The 22,590-nt window shown below is 42.4% G+C and overlaps 1 protein-coding gene across 1 annotated transcript in view; it reads right to left on the bottom strand.

The window, feature by feature from the left end:
- Positions 1–4,753: 4,753 nt before the first annotated feature.
- SLC22A2 (solute carrier family 22 member 2) overlaps positions 4,754–22,590 on the bottom strand; it is a 130,046-nt gene continuing 112,209 nt past the window's right edge. The window contains exons 9-11 of the mRNA XM_056567240.1: positions 15,816–15,928; positions 15,195–15,294; positions 4,754–5,262 (exon numbers count right to left, since the gene is read on the bottom strand). Of these exons, the coding sequence (XP_056423215.1) occupies positions 5,205–5,262; positions 15,195–15,294; positions 15,816–15,928 (271 nt within the window). The 3' untranslated portion in view covers positions 4,754–5,204. The remainder of the gene's footprint in view (positions 5,263–15,194; positions 15,295–15,815; positions 15,929–22,590) is intronic.

Here is a 22,590-nt window from a genome sequence, read left to right as displayed (position 1 = left end):
TGAGGTTTTTTTGCTGTCCTGCACCATAGGGGCTTCCTAAATGCGGCATGTCCCCAGAGCAAAATTTCCTTCAAAAAAGCCAAATGTGACTCCTTCTCTTCTGAGACCTGTAGTGCGCCAGCAGAGCACTTTTCACCCCCATATGGGGTGTTTTCTGAATCGGGAGAGATTGGGCTTCAAATTTTGGGGGGTATTTTCTGCTTTAACCCTTTGTAAAAATGTAATTTTTTTGGAAAATCAAGCATTTTAGGTAAAATTTTTTATTTTATTTTTACTCATGCAAAAGTCGTGAAACCCCTGTGGGGTATTAAGGTTCACTTTACCCCTTGTTACGTTCCCCAAGGGGTCTAGTTTCCAAAATGGTATGCCATGTGAGGTTTTTTTGCTGTCCTGGCACCATAGGGGCTTCCTAAATGCGGCATGCCCCCAGAGCAAAATTTCCTTCCAAAAAGCCAAATGTGACTCCTTCTCTTCTGAGACCTGTAGTGCGCCAGCAGAGCACTTTTCACCCCCAAATGGGGTGTTTTCTGAATCGGGAGAAATTGGGCTTCAAATTTTGGGGGGTATTTTCTGCTATTACCCTTTTTAAAAATGTAAACTTTTTGGGAAAACAAGCATTTTAGGTAAATTTTTTTTTTCTTTTTACATTTGCAAAAGTCATGAAACACCTGTGGGGTATTAAGGTTCACTTTACCCCTTGTTACGTTCCCCAAGGGGTCTAGTTTCCAAAATGGCATGCCATGTATTTTTTTTATTTTTGCTGTTTTGGCACCCTAGGGGCTTCCTAAAGGTGACATGCCCCCCAAAAACCATTTCAGAAAAATGTTCTCTCCAAAATCCCCTTGTCGCTCCTTCCCTTCTGAGCCCTCTACTGCGCCCGCCGAACACTTTACATAGACATATGAGGTATGTGCTTACTCGAGAGAAATTGGGTTACAAATAATTGTAAAAATGTTCTCCTTTTACCCCTTGCAAAAATTCAAAAATTGGGTCTACATGAACATGCGAGTGTAAAAAATGAAGATTTTGAATTTTCTCCTTCACTTTGCTGCTATTCCTGTGAAACACCTAAAGGGTTAAAACCCTGACTGAATGTCATTTTGAATACTTTTGGGGGTGTAGTTTTTATAATGGGGTCATTTATGGGGTATTTCTAATATGATGACCCTTCAAATCCACTTCAAAACTGAACTGGTCCCTGAAAAATATCGAATTTCAAAATTTTGTGAAAAATTGGAAATTTGCTGCAGAACTTTGAAGCCCTCTGGTGTCTTCCAAAAGTAAAAACTCATCAATTTTATGATGCAAACATGAAGTAGACATATTGTATATGTGACCCAAAAAGAAATTTAATTTGAATATCCATTTTCCTTACAAGCAGAGAGCTTAAAAATTAGAAAAATGCAAAATTTTCAATTTTTTCATCAAATTTGGGGATTTTTCACCAAGAAAGGATGCAAGTTACGACAGAATTTTATCACTATTTTAAAGTAGAATATGTCACAAATGATATCTAAAAGCATTCCAGAGTTATTAATGTTTAAAGTGACAGTGGTCAGATGTGCAAAAAACGCTCTGGTCCTTAAGGTGAAAAAGGGCTCGGTCCTTAAGGGGTTAAAGAAGTACTACTGCGGAAAACTTTTTTTTTTTAAATCAACTGGTGCCAGAAAGTTAAACAGATTTTTAAATCGCTTCTATTAAAACATCTTAATCCTTCCAGTACTTTTTTGGGGCTGTATACTAAAGAGAAATCCAAAAAAGAAATGCATTTCCTGTGATGTCCTGACCACAGTGCTCTCTGCTGACCTCTGCTGTCCATTTTAGGAACTGGAGAAAATCCCCATAGCAAACATATGCTGCTCTGGACAGTTCCTAAAATGGACAGCAGAGGTCAGCAGAGAGCACTGTGGTCAGGACATCACAGGAAATGCATTTCTTTTTTGGATTTCTCTTTAGTATACAGCCCCTAAAAAGTACTGGAAGGATTAAGATTTTTTAATAGAAGTGATTTACAAATCTATTTAACTTTCTGGCACCCGTTGATTTAAAAAAAAAAAGTTTTCCACGGTAGTACCCCTTTAAGGTGAAAATGGTCTGAGTCCTTAAGGGCTTAAGCAACAGCTGGAGGCACCCTGGTGTTAGTCTCGGCTTCCATTTAACACCAGGGTGCCTCCAGCTGTTGCTTAACTACAACTCCCATAATGGAAGTTGTAGTTTTGGAACAGGGTGCCTTCAGCTGTTGCTAAATTACAACTTCCATCATTTCCAGACAGAGAAAGGCTGGTGGGGGTGTAGATTCCCTGGCCACCCGGTCGCATACAGTATACCACCCACCTGATGGGGGTGTAGATTCCCCAGCCACCCGCACGCCTGCAATCTACCACCCATCTGCTATGTGTTGCAACTACAACTCCCAGCATGACCTCACTGTAAGGGCATGCTAGGAGTTATAGTCCTGCAACAGTTAGCAGGCGGGTAGTAGATGCGGCCGGGTGGCCGGGGAGCAGAGCTTTACAAAGAGTCGCACATAAGTTGCAGTTGCAACTTTTGTGCGACTTTGCAAAAAATGCAGCCAAAAGGCAAGTCTGACCTGGCTTTCACTTGAGACCTTTTAAAGGGGGTTTGCCTGTTTTTATTTTGCCTACGTGCGAAATTCGCACTTCATTAAGTCCCCACCACTGCAAACTGAAAACTGAAATTTGCTTAGGTAGGGCTGATTGGTACTTGTATGCTTACCCACAAAAGTCGCACATAAATTTGGTTAGGCACGACTTTTTGTGCGACATTTTTGTAGGCAAAAAAAAACAAAAACAAACTGTAAATCTCCCCCAATATCCTGCAATCGTGGAGTAGCACCAGCAGGCGTGGACACAATTTTCTGTAAAAAGGTAGATTATTTTTTCCCTTAAATCATTGCTTTCCCTTAAATCAGTAGACCAGAGACTTCTTTTCCTTACTGAGCCCAACTAGAGTAGAAGTGCATTAGCAAGGGGCTCAATTAGTTGGGATCTTCCTTTAATGAACTCCTCCACTGAAGTGAAGATATTACACTAGGGACGCTTGCCTCTCTTGTATAGAGGAAGAGTGGTGCAGTTGCCTACGGAAACCAATCAGATTGCTTCTTTCATTTTTCACAGGTATCTTTAAAAATGAAAGAAGCAATCTGCTTGCCATGGGCAACTGCACCACTCTTCTTCTGCACAGGTTTTGATTAATCTCCCCCAATGGGCCCATTGGGGGAGATTTATCAAAACCTGTGCAAAGGAAAAGTTGCCCATAGCAACCAATTCAATTGCTTCTTTAATTTTGCAGAGGCCTTGTTAAAAATGAAAGAAGCCACCTGATTGGTTGCAATGGGCAACTTGGCAACTTTTCCTCTGGACAGGTTTTGATAAATCTCCCCCATTGTGTGTTAAAGGGGTTATCCACCATAAGGTGATTTTACTACGTACCTGCCAGACATTAATGGACATGCTAAGGCTGGGTTCACACTACGTTTTTGCCATACTGTTTTCAATCCGTTTTTCTAAAGAAAACCGTATGGCAAAAAAACGGATGGAACAGTATGGAAAAAAGTAAACCGTATGCGTTTTTAGACAGTATACTGTTTTTAAAAGTGCATACAGTTCCGTCAGTTTTTATTTTAAAAAAACCCATACGTTTTTGAAAATGTTGTCCATTTTTAATGGGAGGGGTCTTGGGTGGGGACTTTAGGATGCAAATGCGCATGTGCAAAGTAAAAACGTATATGTTTTTCCCGTATGGAACCGTATACATGTGCGTTTCCCATTGACGTCCATGTTAAAAAAACGTATGCGGTTGCAGTATGGTTTTTAAACCAGAGACAAAATTGTGGTCAACCACGGTTTTGACTCCGGTTTAAAAAACGTACTGCAACCGCATACGTTTTTTTTAAACATGGACGTCAATGGGAAACGCACATGTATACGGTTCCATACGGGAAAAACATATACGTTTTTACTTTGCACATGCGCATTTGCATCCTAAAGTCCCCACCCAAGACCCCTCCCATTAAAAATGGACAACATTTTCAAAAACGTATGGTTTTTTTTAAAATAAAAACTGACGGAACTGTATGCACTTTTAAAAACAGTATACTGTTTAAAAACGCATACGGTTTACTTTTTCCTATACTGTTCCATCCGTTTTTTTGCCATACGGTTTTCTTTAGAAAAACGGATTGAAAACAGTATGGCAAAAACGTAGTGTGAACCCAGCCTTAGGAAGGATCTGCGCTTGTCTTGGGGATAAATGGCTATGTTGTGAGATTACCATAATACTGTGGCTAGCTTTTTGTGAACTGGTATTTCCTGTTTGAGTTTTCTTTTTTGCCTACAAATCCCATAATTCCATTTTCCTCCCTCCCACACATAAGCCCCCCCCCAACCCATTGAAACATAAATGAGCTGCATCCATTCAAAAGACCTGTGGTTTTCAATCAGGGTGCCTACAGCTGTTGAATAGTTGCAGATTGATCTTTCTCCCACCAAGCGATCCCTCCACCCATTGAAACAGACAGGCTCCCTGTCATCAGCTGACTAGTAAGGTCTGGTCTCGGCTGCATTGCAACCTGGGAAAAATCTGAGATAACAGCCATTTTGTATGCTGTTAAAAATAAATATTGGAGTGAAAATCACATAAGAATTGTGAGAAAATCATCACACACAGGTACAGACACTATATTATAAACTACACTAACTTTACAGACCCTAGGGGCACCAAAAGCCAGAAGAAGACCAGGACCGGAGGACGGGACTGCGATATTGGCGGCACCAGGGGAGCGGTGAAAGTGCAGTTACTGAGGGGAACACCTTTTCATACATTCCTCCCATTGCTTTGCTACCGGTACTCTGGGAAGTTCCTCGTGGCAGCTGTCCAGCTTTCCATTCATCCCAGACGCTACTGTAGGTGTTGTGCTCTAAGGACCCATCTTTTTCTTCACCCTGATTTACCTTTTGTTGCCTTTTTATTTCTTTGTATTAATTTACAGCCCCTGTAGCATAGACAAATTTTAAAAAATCCTGGACTACCCCTTTAATTTATAACCTTAGGAACTTCCATTATAGAACACTACAGCGTTCCCCATTTATGCTAGAAAAAAATGTACATGATCCAAGCTTGGGCCATTTTATATTTTTATTATTACTTTTGGTGTTAGAAAAAATTTCCTTCTTCACCACTTATCATTCTTTAGATTTTACTTCCAGATATGAAATGTTTAATTTTTGCAACTCATTTTTTCTGAAATAGAAAGGAAAAAAGTATGAGCTTGGGGGCCATCATCATATACATTTACTACTAATCTATGGGAAGAAAAAATTAATACATAAGGTTTCCACACAGGCTTTTTTTTCTGGTGTTTTTTTTTTTTTTTTTTTTTTTAAAGAAAACTGCCACTGCAGTTTTTGAGTCAAAGTCAGATGAGTTTGCTTGCATTGACTACAATGTTATAATAACTGTTTACATTTTCAAGGGAGCATTCCCACTACAATATGGCTGCCGGATTTGTGCCAGAATCTATTCATTTGAATGAGCTGAACAGGGTCAGATAGTAACTCTGGTTGGTTCATTTTTGAACCGTATCAGTTTTATTGCCAGACTAAAAACCTTTTCAGACCACGGTTTTCAGTTCGCCAATAAAAACTAAAACGGTTAAAAAATGCACCAACCAAAATCACTATCTGACTCGGCTCGTTTGGCTTATTCAAATGAATGGGATGTGTCTGGGATACCGCAGAGACCAGTTTTTAAATTTCCCCGCCGGATCCGGCAGCAGTATTGCATAATTGTAGTGAGAATGTAGCCTAATCAGTAAGCATATACAGTGTACATGTAGCAGGTGTTAGCCAGCTCACCCTCTTGCCACCGGAGTGCACAGACTGGCGCGGACCACGCCACACTCGGAGGCACTAAGAAGAAGATTGTCCGGCACAGGAACCCTGGCGAAAAATAGATGCTTTATTGAATAAAATCTGGTGCAAAACAACCATGTATGAGTAAGGCCTCCTGCGTGAGGATGAAATGCGTCACCCTGTGATGTGCTGTTGTTTTGCACCAGATTTTATTCAATAAAGCATCCATTCTACGCAAGGGTTCCTGTGCTGGACAATCTTCTTCTTAGCATATACAATTTAGTATGTAAATAAACTGCTTTCTTTTAGAAAAATCTCTAGCCCCCAAATAATTGATTGAGACATATTAAAAGTGTACATGAAAAACTGTATAAACATTGTAAGAAAATGTGTATTAATCACAAGGGTACTAGCAGAACCTTTATGATTGTGGGTTTGAAAGGAATTAACCCTATGGGTACAGTGGCGTACAGGTACGCTCTTGCACCTTAGGCCTTAATGCACCATGGTGTACCTGTACGTAGGAGCTGTGTTAACTTCAGAGAAGTTAGTGTCGGCTACTATCAATGCCTTTCACGGCATCCAAAGTGAAAGTAAAAGTTGTCGGTAGGTCAATGGAGCTCATAGTACCCCCGAGATGTGATTGCAGAGTTTGATGGGCTAAAAGGGTCCCTTTACCTGCCTCCTGCTACAGATCACCAAGTCACTGATACATCCAGATTTAGCCAGGCTATATCAGATGATCATCGATCTCACTGTTTAATGTTATGCCATAGGCATAGCATTATACAGTGACTGCACTGTAATGATTGCATATAGAATTCTTTAAAAAGACTTAAAAAGTATACAATAAAATCACATTTATTTTCCTATATAAAAAAAAGAACAATAAAGGGGTACTCGCCCCCTAGACATCTTTTCCGCGGGACCCCTGTGCTCAGACATTTAATCCTTATTCCTTTGGATAAGTAGATGTGTGGATAAAATTAAATGTATAAGGACTTCCCAAACGGCGCTTCTCCTCCCAGGAAGAATGTGATAGCAGCAGCTCACAGTGTAAAAGCTGATGATTTATTGATGCAACAAAAAGTTTCGAGCCCGTACTGGACTCTTCCTCAGGCATAATAACAGGGTTTGACACACAGTTTAAAAGACTCGTGGAACAACTTCAACCGGGTCAAAAAGGTCATAATACATGAATAAAACTGTACATAAAATGAGACAATGTAAAACTAAAATTACCTTTAAAACCTATAGGTTAATATGACAGGCATATGAGGATCACATATACAGTCCCGCTCCTGGGTCTCTGACAGCGCAACCTTGTAATCAAGATCGCGCTTCTACTACTGTTTATTTACACAGCCTTGCTTTCAAATTCATTCACATCCAGCTGCAGACAGTGAGCACCGCAAATGTGACATCAGCACTGCCTAATATTACATTCCGCAGTATTTTAGCTGTCTTTTAATATTTATGTGATCCTCATATGCCTGTCATATTAACTTATAGGTTTTAATGGTAATTTTGTTCTTTTTAACCTGTTGGGGACGAAGGGCGTATGCATACGCCCTTGCGTCCTGGTACTTAAGGACGAAGGGCGTATCCATACGCCCATGGGAATTTCGGTCCCTGCCGCGCGCCGAGCAGGGACCGGACCGGGGGGACTGCTGATATCTACGTGCCCCCTGCCCCCCCCCCCCCCATGTCGGCGATTGGCGCAAATCGCAAGTGAATTCACACTTGCGATTTGCGCCGATTCCTGGTCATTACGGGTCTATGGTGACCCGGTGACCCGGAATAGAAGGGGGATCGCGGTTGTCTAAGACAACTACGATCCCCCTACAGCGATAGGAGTGAGGTGGCAGGGGTGCCACCCCTCCTATCTCTGCTATTGGTGGTCTAGACGCGACCACCAATAGCAGATCGGGGGCAGAGGGGTTTACTTTCGTTTTCTCCGTCCTGCCCACCCACAATAGGCGGGGCAGAATGGGGAAAACGAAGAGGACCAGCGCCGACGTTCACTTACCCCTCCGGAGGCTGCGGGCGACGGTGATCTGCGGGCGGCAACGGAGATCGGCGCGGGCGGTGTGCGGCAGAAGAGGACGGCTCCCTGGATCCTACGGAAGCCGGTAAGTTGCCTAGCAACATCTGGAGGGCTACAGTCTGAGATTGTAGCCCTCCAGATATTGCAAAACTACAACTCCCAGCATGCTCAGACAGCTGTTTGCTGTTTGGGCATGCTGGAATATGTAGTTTTGCAACAGCTGGAGGGCTGCAGTTTGAGACCACTATATAGTGGTCTCTAAACTGTATCCCTCCAGATATTGCAAAACTACATCTCCTAGCATGCTCAAACAGCTCTTTGCTTTCTGGACATGCTGGGATTTGTAGTTTTGCAACATCTGAAGGGTCACAGTTTGGAAATCACTGGGCAGTGGTCTATAAACTGTAGCCCTCCAGATGTTGCAAAACTGCAAATCCCAGCATGCCCAAACAGCAAACAGCTGTCTCACCATGCTGGGAGTTGTAGTTGCGTAACCTCCAGCTGTTGCAAAGCTAAATATCCCAGTATGCCCTTCGGCGATTAGTACATGCTGGGAGTTGTAGTTTTGCAACAGCTGGAGGCACACTGGTTGGAAAATACTGTTAGGTAACAGAACCTAACTGAAGGTTTTCCAACCAGTGTGACTCCAGCTGTTGCAAAAGTACAACTCCCAGCATGCACTGTCAGTGCATGCTGGGAGTTGTGGTTTTGAAACAGCTGGAGGTTTGTCCCCCCATGTGAACGTACAGGGTACATTCACACGGGCAGGTTTACAGTACGTTTCCTGCTTCAAGTTTGGTCTGCGGCAAATTTTTCGCCGCAGCGCAAACTCCTAGCGGGAAACTCACCGTAACACGCCAGTGCGAATGTACCCTAAAAACACTACACTACACTACACTAACACATAATAAAGAGTAAAACACTGCATATACACCCCCTTACACTGTTCCCCCCAATAAAAATTAAAAACATATTGTACGGCAGGGTTTGCAAAACGGAGCCTCCAGCTGTTGCAAAACAACAACTCCCAGCATTTCTGGACAGCCACTGACTGTCCAGGCATTTTAGGAGTTAAGCAACAGCTGGAGGCACCCTGTTTGGGAATCACTGGCGTAGAATACCCATATGTCCACCCCTATGCAACTCCTAATTTAGTCCTCAAATGCGCATGGCGCTCTCTCACTTCAGAGCCCTGTCGTATTTCAAGGAAACAGTTCATATACACTACATATACTCCCCCTTACACTGTCCCCCCCCCCCCCCAATAAAAATGAAAAACGTATTGTACGGCAGTATTCCCAAAACGGAGTCTCCAGCTGTTGCAAAACAACAACTCCCAGCATTTCTGGACAGCCACTGACCGTCCAGGCATGCTGGGAGTTTAGCAACAGCTGGAGGCACCCTGTTTGGGAATCACTGGCATAGAATACCCCTATGTCCACCCCTCTGCAATCCCTAATTTAGTCCTCACATGCGCATGGCGCTCTCTCATTTTGAAGCCCTGTCATATTTCAAGGAAACAGTTTAGGGCCACATATGGGGTATTTACGTACTCGGGAGAAATTGCACTACAAATTTTGGGGGGCTTTTTCTCCTTTTACCCCTTATGAAAAGGAAAAGTTGGTGGTTACACCAGCCTGTTAGTGTAAAAAAAAATTTTACACTAACATGCTGGTGTTGCCCCATACTTTTTATTTTCACAAGCAGTAAAAGGAAAAAAAGCCCCCCAAAATGAGTAACGCAATTTCTCCTGAGTACGGAAATACCCCATATGTGGGCGTAAAATGCTCTGCGGGCGCACAATAAGGCTCAGGAGTGAGAGCACACTATGTACATTTGAGGCCTAAATTGGTGATTTGCACAGGGGTGGCTGATGTTACAGTGGTTCTGACATAAACACAAAAACATAAATACCCACATGTGACCCCATTTTGGAAACTACACCCCCCACGGAACGTAACAAGGGGTATAGTGAGCCTGAACAGGTGTTTGATGAATTTTCATTAAAGTTGGATGGGAAAATGAAAAAAAAAAATGTTTTCACTAAAATGTTGGTGTTACCCTAAATTTTTCATTTTCACAAGGGAAAATAGGAAAAAAGCCCCCACAAAATTTGTAACCCCATTTCCTCTGAGTAAGAACATACCCCATATGTGGATGTAAAGTGCTCGGCGGGTGCACTACAATGCTGAGAATAGAAGGACCGCCATTGGGATTTTGAAGAGAAAATGTGTCCGGAATTGAAGGCCACATGAGTTTACAAAGCCCCCATAGTGCCAGAACAATGGACCCCCCCCCACATATGACCCCATTTTGGAAACTACACCTCTCGTGTAATGTAATAAGGGGTACAGTGAGCCTTTACGCCCCACATGTGTCTGACAGATTTTTGGAACAGTGGTCCGTGAAAATGAAAAATTGTATTTTTCATTTGCACAGTCCACTGTTCCAAAGATCTGTTAAACGCCAGTGGGGTGTAAATACTCACTGCACCCCTTATTAAATTCTGTGAGGGGTGTAGTTTCCAGAATGGGGTCACATGTGGGGGGGGGTCCACTGTTCTGGCGCCACAGGGGGCTTTGTAAACGCACATGGCCCCTGACTACCATTCCAAACGAATTCTCTTTCCAAAAGCTCAATGGCGCTCCTCCTCTTTTGAGCATTGTATTTCGCCCGCAAAGCATTTTACGTCCTAACATGGGGTATTTCCATACTCAAAAGAAATGGGGTTAAAAATTTTGGGGGGCATTCTCTCCCATAACCCTTTGTAAAAATGGTAAATTTGGGGAAGAAACCACTTTAGTGAAAAAAAATTTTTTTTCATTTACACATCCGATTTTAACGAAAAGTCGTCAAACACCTGCGTGGTGTTAAGGCTCACTGGACCCTTGTTACGTGCCTTGAGGGGTGTAGTTTCCAAAATGGTATGCCATGTGGGGTTTTCTGCTGTTCTGGCACCATAGGGGCTTCCTAAATGTGGCATGCCCCCAAAAAACCATATCAGCAAAATTCACTATCCAAAATCCCATTGTTGCTCCTTCCCTTCTGAGCCCTCTACAGCGCCCGCCGAACACTTGACATACACATATGAGGTATTTCCTTACTCGAGAGAAATTGGGTTACACATTTTTGGAGGCTTTTTCTCCTATTACCCCTTGTAAAAATTCAAAAACTGGGTCTACAAGAACATGCGAGTGTAAAAAATGAAGATTTAGAAGATTTCTCCTTCCCTTTGCTGCTATTCATGTGAAACACCTAAAGGGTTAACAAACTTATTGAATGTCATTTTGGATACTTTGAGGGGTGCAGTTTTTATAATTGGGTCATTTGTGGGGTATTTCTAATAGGAAGGAAGGCCCTTCAAATCCACTTCAAAATTTCGATTTTGAAAATTTTGTGAAAAATTGGAAAATTGCTGCTGAACTTTGAAGTCCTCTGATGTCTTCCAAAAGTAAAAACATGTCAGCTTTATGATGCAAATATAAAGTAGACATATTGTATTTGTGAATCAATATATAATTTATTTGGAATGTCTATTTTCCTTACAAGCAGAGAGCTTCAAAGTTAAAAAAAATGCAAAATTTTTAAATTTTTCATCAAATTTTTAAATTTTCACCAAGAAATGATGCACGTATCGACAAAAATGTACCACTACCATAAAGTAGAATAAGTCACGAAAAAACTTTCTCGGAATCAAATTTATAAATAAAAGCATCCCAGAGTTATTAATGCTTAAAGTGACAGTGGTCAGATTTGCAAAAGATGCTCCCGTCCTTAGGGTTATAATGGGCTCCGTCCCCAAGGGGTTAAACTGTGTGTCAAACCCTGTTATTATGGAAGAGTCCGGTACGGGCTCAAAACGTTTTGTTGCATCAATAAATCATCAGCTCTTATACCGTGAGCTGCTGCTATCACATTCTTCCTGGGAGGAGAAGCGCCATTTAGGAAGTCCTTTTTACATTCAATTTTATCCACACATCTATTTGCCGTTATCCAGCTGACCTTAAGCCATCTGGAAAGGACACTGTGGCTGCTGACCCCCATCAAAACAGCGATTCTACATGCCTGCTGAGGTGTTGTGCCCTGAGCACAATGTCATCTGGTAAGCCTCCAATCTCAATTGTGCACTTTACCGCCATCTTAACCGCCTGCACTAGGAGCGCACCTTTGTTTTCTCTTCACTTATTTATATCCTTTGGATAAGATGTCTAGAGTACTCCCTTAAAGGGGTACTTCGGTGAAAAACTTATTTTTTTTTAAATCAACTGGTGCCAGAAAGTTAAACAGATTTGTAAATTACTTCTATTAAAAAATCTTAATCCTTCCTGTACTTATTATCTGCTGAATACTACAGCGGAAATTATTTTCTTTTTGAAACACAGAACTGTCTGCTGACATCACGAGCACAGTGCTCTCTGCTGACATCTCTGTCCATTTTATGAACTGTCCAGAACAGCATATGTTTGCTATGGGGATTTCCATTTACCCTGGACAGTTCCTAAAATGGACAGAGATGTCAGCAGAGAGCACTGTGCTCATGATGTAAGCAGACAGCTCTGTGTTTCAAACGGAAAAGAATTTCCACTGTAGTATTCAGCAGCTAATAAGTACAGGAAGGATTAAGATTTTTTAATAGAAGTCATTTACAAATCTGTTTAACTTTCTGGCACCAGTTGATTTAAAAAAAAAAAAAAAAAAAAGTTTTTCACCGGAGTACCCCTTTAACTCTCTGCCACATGATGTTAAACAAATTCAAGGAGAGGGGGCCTGGATTTTTTTTTTTAAACAAAGTATAATATTAAAGAATTTGGATACTAGAGATACAAGGGATGTCATACCTGTCATGAGGCAATTGGCATCAGCCTCACAGTGTTTTTTTTTTTTTTTTTTGCTTTCCTCTGGATTAACACAGTGAACTCAATAGACTCTAGACTTTTTTTCAACCTTACAAACTATGTTACTAACATATTTGGTATCACCGCATGCGTAATTGTCCAAAGTATTAAAAATATTAAAATTATAAACTGGTGTAAATGACAGGAATGTAAAAAAAATACCAAACACCAAAAGTACAGATTTTTAGTCACATCAAGTATCAGAAAAAATTAATAAAAAGCGATCAAAAAGTCCTATCAAAACAAAAATGTTACTGATAAAAAACTAAACTACAGATCATGGCACAAAAAATTAGCCTTCATCCATCCTTTTTTATTGCCCCATTCTGACCCTTATCATTTTTGTTCAGCCTATGAGGCTAAGGGAAGGGTAATGACAGTGATTTGTAGTTTTTATAAGTACCATATTGAATTAGATGGGATTTTTTGATTACTTGAAAAAAATTCTGATAAAGGATGTGACCAAAAAATCTGCAATTCTGGTATTTTCACAATACTGTTTAACATGATAACCAAGTCCCATTGGACTTTCTATTAATGTCAATAATAATTAAACCATAATTTACATGTCCATAAACCTCTACTTGTATTACTCAGTAGCAAAACCCCTTAGACATTGTATACTAGAAAAAATCTTGTCCATAAATGCAATATCAAAATTAATACTTTATTTACTGAGACATTGATATATAGAACAAAATCATGAAAAAAATCATGCCATGTATGAAATATTTGAGAAAACCAGTATAGATTGTTGGGAAGCACCTGAAATATGGTTTAACAATACACATATGTTTATACATCAAGATTATCAGAACAAATATAGTTCATATATAGTTCATAAGTATGCGGAACCATATATTCATGGTACTGCCACCCTAGAGAGATGTTGTACCTGTTGCACATAAACCCACACTAGTTCACAAACTTTCTATGCATGAATAAACATGGAATCCATATATACACCAGGGGGGAAATACCCATAGTTTTCTACTGTGGTAATTCTCCTTAACTCCAATGCACATTGTGTGTACTTTCTCAGTTCTTTATTAACATTTCAGTGGTATATAGTAATTTGCCCTATTGATGTATATATGGCTTCCATATCTTTATATGATGCAGTCCCTTCCATTAATCACATTATATTTTAAATATTTCAGACAATTCCATGTACGGTGATCCCAATATTTTTTTTAATTTATTTTTTTTACATTGTTTAGAAAAAGAGTAAAAGGAGTGATTTGTATTTTTTTTTTTAAAAACATTTTATTCTTTTTATTTTTATTTTTTTCTCTCCATGTTTTAAGTCCCCATTAGATTGCTTATACTATTGCATAGCACTGATTAGTTAGATCTGATAGCAACCATCACTCACTGTCTTTGAACCAAGCTCAGCTGTTAAGCATGCTTCATAACTGTATGACATACATTTCAGCACTGCCCATCAACGCATCGGCAGCTGTGACAAAAATGTACATCATAGGTCATTAAATGAAACTAAATGAATGCTGTGCTGTGATGATTGCTGTTGGTCAGTTTTTCCTTTAGATCATTTTATAAATCTTTCCCGTTATGTATATGCTGTTTATTTTGAATATTTTACCTCCCTTTCCATCATTTTTGTAAATGTACATTTTCTCTCTGTGGAAAGGCACTTCTGGTGTGGAGCTGTAAAAGAGTGTTGTAGTTTACCTGTTCCTTCCTCTCCCCTCTCCCAGCAGAGATCCTCACAAAGACTAAAAGACTGAAGAATTAAAGGGGTATTCCAGTGAAAAACTGGCTCCAGAAAGTTAAACAGAATTGGAAATTACTTCTATTAAAAAATCTTAATCCTACCAGTACTTATCAGCTGCTAAAGTTGAGTTGTTCTTTTCTGTCTGATCACAGTGCTCTCTGCTGACACCTCAGTCTGTCTCAGGAACTATCCAGAGCAGGAGCAAATCGCCATAGCAAACCGCTCTGGACAGTTCCTGAAACAGACAGAGGTGTCAGCAGAGAGCACTGTGGTCTAACAGAAAAGAACTACTCAACTTCAGCAGCTGATAAGTACTGGTAGGATTAAGATTTTCTAACTTTCTGGAGCCAGTTGATATGAAAAAAATAGTTTTTCACCGGAATACTCCTTTTAACTCATCTTCCCTGTTTTACCTACTCTCCTACTATTTGAATGTTAAGAGTTCCTAACCACAAAACCATATGCATGGAGCTTGTTTGTTCTCTCCATATTTGCATGTCATTTTTCCATACACTCCATTTTGCTCCTACAATGCAAAACCGTATTGTAAAATGTTTAATAGTCAGTTTCTACAGTGTATGTGCTACATACAAAAAGTTCCACAAACATTGAGTGAATAGATGAATTATACTTGTTTAACTCACTTGTGCAAATGCTCTGCTTCTTCAATGGTTTCTGGAAGTGCACATCCTTTTGTTTCAGGGAGTAACAACACAAGTATCCCAGAAATTATTCCTATAACAGCTACGTATAAAAATGAAAACATGTGAACTAATGTATCTCCAGCACGTGTAGCATAAACCTTCTTTTTGCAGTTCACACCAATGCATATCAAACACAGATATCCTTACTCATGTCTGAAATGTATTGGTGTGGTCTTTGGAAAGAGGGTTGTTGTTACATATCTAGATTTTTAATATAGATTAAATAAAGGACTTTTTAATGACAAACTGAATTACACATATTGTTTCTCTTATAAACTAAAGAGCAACTATGTTATGGAGACTATTCACATCACTAACCAACTTTCAACCCTTGGCACCTGCTGTATCCTTTTTACAATGTAAAAACTGTCCAAAATTGCCAAACACATTTAAACAAGGTGATTATTTTATACATTGGAGGAAAAGAAAAGTAGATGGAGCCCTAGGGACAAATATTACACTGTACTTGCAGAATGGGGATTTGTCTTTACTAGCAACCTTTCACTATTGTAAAAGTTATACTATTTGTTGAAATACCCCATTTAACTGTTTCCTTCTTACCAAATACTATAAGTGGTAATTCTTTCCATATATTTGCTAGCCGGTAAACAATGAATGGTGTTATGGTTCCACCAAGATCACACATGGATGAGCAGACCATTACGCCAAGGTTCCTGAAAATTACATAAATATGTAAGATAGCAATGTGACAATAGTTGTAGAAAGACAATTTTCAGAGGAGGAAAAGGCATGACCATGTTGCTTGGATTCATCTGAGGTTGGCTCATTTAGGAAATAATGTATAGCTAGTAATGCTCACTCCAGAATATTGGAAACAATCGTTTAGTTCAAACAAGACAGGGCTCTGTTTTAGTTAAACTATATGAACAAGAGTATTGGCCTCTACCTCTTAATGACTGAATTTAAGGTGTTTTATTCAGTCCCATTGTGACAGGTGTATAAAATCCAGCACCCACCAATACAGTCTGCCTTTACAAACATTTGTGAAACAATGGGTCGTCTAAACAGCTTACTGAATTCCAGCATAGTACTATAGTAGGATGCCACTATCACAATAAGGGTGGGTTCGCACTACATTTTCACTGTACAAGTGCCGAATCCGGTGGGGGGGACAAAAACCGGGCGCTCCCATATCAGAGCCGGACCCAGCCCCTATCTAATGCATTTCAATAAGCCGACCGGAGTCAAACGGTGACTCCGGTCGGCACATTTTTGCCCCGTATCTGGTTTTCTGACCGGACCTAAAACCATGGTATTGGCGCAAGCCCATTAGTTACAGTGACCTCACCATTGCTTTTCCTTCCAGCAGAGTGCCTACAACTACATAATGAGGTCTATTGATTTAGAATGGAATGCTCTAAAAGATTGGTGCAAAGTGTAGGTGTTCCAATACTTATGTCCATAGTGTATGTATGAATATTAAGAGTCTCCAGCCGCACAATTGGGCTAATCAACTGTTTCAGGAATTGCTATATAAACAATGTTGACATGGTGTTAAGTAGTAAAACAACCAATGGGCTTATCAGTTACAAAAACTTGTACTTTGAGAAATACATTTGTACCCCCAGAACACAAACACAGGGCAAAATGTATTGAAGTTAAAATATGCACCTCAGGGAACTTTATTGCTTGTTTTATGTATCATTGATGTTTGTGATTGCTTGTTTTTTGGTGTTGGTATCTTTGTAGATTCTCTTTATCGCTGTTACGCCTAGCGCTCCGGGTCCCCGCTCCTCCCCGGAGCGCTCACGGCGTCTTTCTCCCTGCAGCGCCCCGGTCAGTCCCGCTGACCGGGAGCGCTGCACTGTCTTGGCCGTTGGGGATGCGATTCGCACAGCGGGACGCGCCCGCTCGCGAATCGCATCCCAGGTCACTTACCCGTCCCGGTCCCCTGCTGTCATGTGCTGGCGCGCGCGGCTCCGCTCTCTAGGGCGCGCGCGCGCCAGCTCTCTGAGACTTAAAGGGCCAGTGCACCAATGATTGGTGCCTGGCCCAATTAGCTTAATTGGCTTCCATCTGCTCCCAGACTATATCTGCTCACTGCCCCTGCACTCCCTTGCCGGATCTTGTTGCCTTGTGCCAGTGAAAGCGTTTAGTGTGTCCAAAGCCTGTGTACCTGAACTTCTGCTACCCATCCTGACTACGAACCTTGCCGCCTGCCCCCGACCTTCTGCTACGTCTGACCTTGCCTCTGCCTAGTCCTTCTGTCCTACGCCTTCTCAGCAGTCAGCGAGGTAGAGCCGTTGCTAGTGGATACGACCTGGTTGCTACTGCCGCAGCAAGACCATCCCGCTTTGCGGCGGGCTCTGGTGAAAACCAGTAGCTTCTTAGAACCGGTCCACTAGCACGGTCCACGCCAATCCCTCGCTGACACAGAGGATCCACTACCTGGAAGCCGAATCGTGACAGTAGATCCGGCCATGGATCCCGCTGAGGTGCCGCTGCCAAGTCTCGCTGACCTTACCACGGTGGTCGCTCAGCAATCGCAGCAGATTGCCCAACAAGGACAGCAGCTGTCGCAGTTGACCGCCACGTTACAGCAACTTCTGCCTCTGCTACAGCAGCAACCATCTCCTCCGCCAGCTCCTGCACCTCCTCCGCAGCGAGTGGCCGCTCCTAGCCTCCGCTTGTCCCTGCCGGACAAATTTGATGGGGACTCCAGACTCTGCCGCGGATTTTTGTCTCAGTGTTCCCTGCATATGGAGATGATGTCGGACTTGTTTCCTTCAGAACGGTCTAAGGTGGCGTTTGTAGTAAGCCTTCTTTCAGGAAAGGCCTTGTCTTGGGCCACACCGCTCTGGGACCGCAATGATCCTGCCACAGCCACAGTCCAGGCCTTCTTCACTGAACTCCGGAGTGTCTTCGAGGAGCCAGCCCAAGCTTCTTCTGCCGAGACTGCCCTGTTGAACCTGGTCCAGGGTAATTCTTCCGTTGGCGAGTATGCCGTACAATTCCGTACTCTTGCTTCAGAATTATCCTGGAATAACGAGGCTCTCTGCGCGACCTTTAAAAAAGGCCTATCCAGTCGCATCAAGGATGTGCTGGCCGCACGAGAGATTCCTGCCAATCTGCAAGAACTCATCCATCTAGCTACCCGCATTGACATGCGTTTTTCTGAGCGACACCAAGAGCTCCGCCAGGAAAAAGACTTAGATCTCTGGACACCTCTCCCACAGTATCCGTTGCAATCTACGCCTGGGCCTCCCGCCGAGGAGGCCATGCAAGTGGATAAGTCTCGCCTGACCCAGGAAGAGAGGAATCGCCGTAGGGAAGAAAATCTCTGTCTTTACTGTGCCAGTACCGAGCATTTCTTGGTGGATTGCCCTATCCGTCCTCCACGCCTGGGAAACGCACGCACGCACCCAGCTCACGTGGGTGTGGCGTCTCTTGGTTCCAAGTCTGCTCCTCCACGTCTCACGGTACCCGTGCGGATTTCTTCTTCAGCCAACTCCTCCCTCTCAGCCGTGGCCTGCTTGGACTCCGGTGCCTCTGGAAATTTTATTTTGGAGTCATTTGTTAATAAATTCAGCATCCCGGTGACCCGTCTCGTTAAGCCGCTCTACATTTCCGCGGTCAACGGAGCCAGATTGGACTGCACCGTGCGTTACCGCACAGAGCCCCTCCTCATGTCTATTGGACCCCACCTTGAGAGGATTGAGTTCTTTATTCTCCCCAACTGTACCTCTGAGGTCCTCCTCGGTCTGCCTTGGCTCCGGCTTCATTCCCCCACCATTGATTGGACCACCGGGGAGATCAGGAACTGGGACTCTGCCTGCCACAGGAAGTGCCTCTCCCCCCCTCCCAGTCCCGTCAGGCAAGCCTCTGTGCCTCCCCATGGTCCCCGTCCTGGTGTCACACTGCCCCGTGCCAGGCCTCGCCCTCTGCCCTCCCTCCCCATTCCCACTCCTGCTGTACTGCCTGCCGTTGAGGAAATCCTCCATTCTTTCCCGGTGTCCTCATCCCAGGGGAGGCAGTTACCGGACAAAGAGAAGGGGAGACCTAAGGGGGGGGGTACTGTTACGCCTAGCGCTCCGGGTCCCCGCTCCTCCCCGGAGCGCTCACGGCGTCTTTCTCCCTGCAGCGCCCCGGTCAGTCCCGCTGACCGGGAGCGCTGCACTGTCTTGGCCGTTGGGGATGCGATTCGCACAGCGGGACGCGCCCGCTCGCGAATCGCATCCCAGGTCACTTACCCGTCCCGGTCCCCTGCTGTCATGTGCTGGCGCGCGCGGCTCCGCTCTCTAGGGCGCGCGCGCGCCAGCTCTCTGAGACTTAAAGGGCCAGTGCACCAATGATTGGTGCCTGGCCCAATTAGCTTAATTGGCTTCCATCTGCTCCCAGACTATATCTGCTCACTGCCCCTGCACTCCCTTGCCGGATCTTGTTGCCTTGTGCCAGTGAAAGCGTTTAGTGTGTCCAAAGCCTGTGTACCTGAACTTCTGCTACCCATCCTGACTACGAACCTTGCCGCCTGCCCCCGACCTTCTGCTACGTCTGACCTTGCCTCTGCCTAGTCCTTCTGTCCTACGCCTTCTCAGCAGTCAGCGAGGTAGAGCCGTTGCTAGTGGATACGACCTGGTTGCTACTGCCGCAGCAAGACCATCCCGCTTTGCGGCGGGCTCTGGTGAAAACCAGTAGCTTCTTAGAACCGGTCCACTAGCACGGTCCACGCCAATCCCTCGCTGACACAGAGGATCCACTACCTGGAAGCCGAATCGTGACAATCGCTTTAATGTATATGATGCGCAACTGAGATCTGTCTTGTGTTGTAATTTTTGGAATATGTATGTTCATCTTAAATGGTCTTATGTATTATTATGAATTCATTTAGTTAAAAAATAAGTAAATAGATTGAATGCACATAGATGTGGTTTGTGGTAAACTATAGATAAGATAAGGTTTTGCACTAGTCTTAGGTTCTATCATTGTGTCAATTTTTCTCCTAACACTAATTAACTTAAAATGATAAGTTACATTTATCATGGTTAAGGCCAGCAGTTTGAGTTCTTTACAATGTGGGTACAAATAATACACACATTTTGTTTTTTTAAATCTAAAAGTTTGATATTTACTAACTCGGTGGTACTCAACTAGCGCAATGCTGTCCAGACCCAGACTGTGGCCACCAATTGTCAGGACTGGCACCATCTTCAGCCGATTCAGGTAATAGGGCAGAAGAAGCACAGCAGCACAGATCATTAATGGGCAGCGCACAGTTTATTAGAGTGACACAGGGGGGCTTAGGGGCACAATTCATTAGGGGAGCATAGTGGCACAGTTCATTAGGGAAGTGATACAGGGTGTATTAACCTCTGTTACTAATGTGTAAATGTCATCCTTTGCACAATGGAGGTGGGACCCAGCATCCCTGCCTCAGTCCCCTCAGCTCCTATATGCCCACCCACCTTATGAATATTCATGGACCCCTTCGCTATTGTGAGCCGGAAGTAGGTGAGCAAATAGGAGCAGAGGGGGGGGGGGGGTAGGGAGGCAGAGATTCTGATTATGTCGGATCCCGTCTCCATTGTGAATTTAGATATTAGCAACAGAGGCTAATACACCCTGTATCTCTGGACCAACGGCGACAATCCGAGTAAATTATACATAATTTTAATCCGGTTCACCCACACCATATCCCTGTGTATTTAATGACCACTAATATGCCTTTTTAAGGAGGTCATACTAGGTACAATTCTAGCCTGCCATGTTTCAGTAAGGCCGTGCAACTATACAATGTAGGGATCGCGGGAATTCAGCAGTCAATATAACAGCCGGGCTACCACTGTTACTACCAGAAGTGGAGAAACTGCTCCTCTATACCAGGTTGATTAACCTCTTACATATAGTGTGTTTGTGTAGACCATTTATCTGATCAGCTCCCTGGCAACAAAATTGCCAGTGCCAATGGGTTTCTAAAGCAGCCTGGGGCCCCCAGGATTGCCATGTGTGTATGGGTACCTGTTGTTCTGCTGAAAGGCAGAATATTCTACTCTACTGCAGTATTGCAGTGTGTTATATCAGCAGAGATGACAGGTGAAAGCCCCCTTGTGATGAGGAAATGAAATAAAATAAAATGTAATAATAATAATAAATTACTCAAACCCCAAACATTACACATTTTTCATACATAAGAAAATTTGCAAATGTGTTTTATGCATGGATTTTTGGCTGTAATCTGCATAAAAAAAAACTGTTGCGTTTTTTATGCTGTTTTCTCTCAGAGTGATGAGTAAGCAATATATAGTTTTTTTTTATGCCCAGACAACCCCTTAACGACTCAGCCCATTTGGGCCTTAAAGGGGTACTCCGGTGGAAAACTTTTTTTTTTTTTATCAACTGGTGCCAGAAAGTTAAACAGATTTGTAAATTACTTCTATTAAAAAATCTTATGCCTTCCAGTACTTATTAGCTGCTGAACACTACAGAGGATATTCTCTTCTTTTTGGAACACAGAGCTCTCTGCTGAATCACAAGTACAGTGCTCTCTGCTGACATCTCTGTCCATTTTAGGAACTGACCAGAGCAGCATATGTTTGCTATGGGGATTTTCTTCTACTCTGGATCCTTCTTAAAATGGGCAGAGATGTCAGTAGAGAGCACTGTGCTCATGATGTCAGCAGAGAGCTCTGTGTTCCAAAAGAAAATAATTTCCTCTGTAGTATTCAGCAGCTAATAAGTACTGAAATGATTAAGATTTTTTAATAGAAGTAATTTACAAATCTGTTTAACTTTCTGGCACCAAAAAGTTTTCCACCGGAGTACCCCTTTTAGGACTCTTTTATATTTTCATCCACAGATTAGTATGAGTGTTTATTTTTTGCACAACCAGTTGTCCATTGTAATGCCATCACTCAATGCCATCACTCACCATAAAATGTATTGCGCAACCAAAAAAAATACTATTTGTGTGGGGAAATTAAAAAGAAACCGCAATTGTGCAAATTTTGGAAGGTTTAGTTTTCACGCCGTACAATTTACCGCAAAAATGACATGTTCTTTATTCTGTGGGTCAATATGATTAAAATGATACCCATGATAACATACTTTTCCAAATTAGTACGTTTAAAATCCTCCTAAGTTGAAGACCTATAACTTTTTCATTTTTCTGTATAAGCGGCGATATGAGGGCTATTTTTTTGCGCCGTGATCTTTACTTTTTATTGATACCATATTTGCTTATATAAAACTTTTAATACATTTTCTATCAATTTTTTTGGGGAATAAAATGTTATAAAAAAGCAGCATTTTTGGACATTTTTTTTTTGTACGTTCACGCTGTTCACCGTACGGGATCATTAACATTATATTTTAATAGTTC

This window comes from Hyla sarda, chromosome 3, assembly GCF_029499605.1.
Source record: "Hyla sarda isolate aHylSar1 chromosome 3, aHylSar1.hap1, whole genome shotgun sequence".
Classification (NCBI taxonomy): Eukaryota; Metazoa; Chordata; class Amphibia; order Anura; family Hylidae; genus Hyla; species Hyla sarda.
The sequence above is the reverse complement of the archived record's forward strand: the minus strand, read 5'-3'. Positions and strand labels throughout refer to the sequence as shown.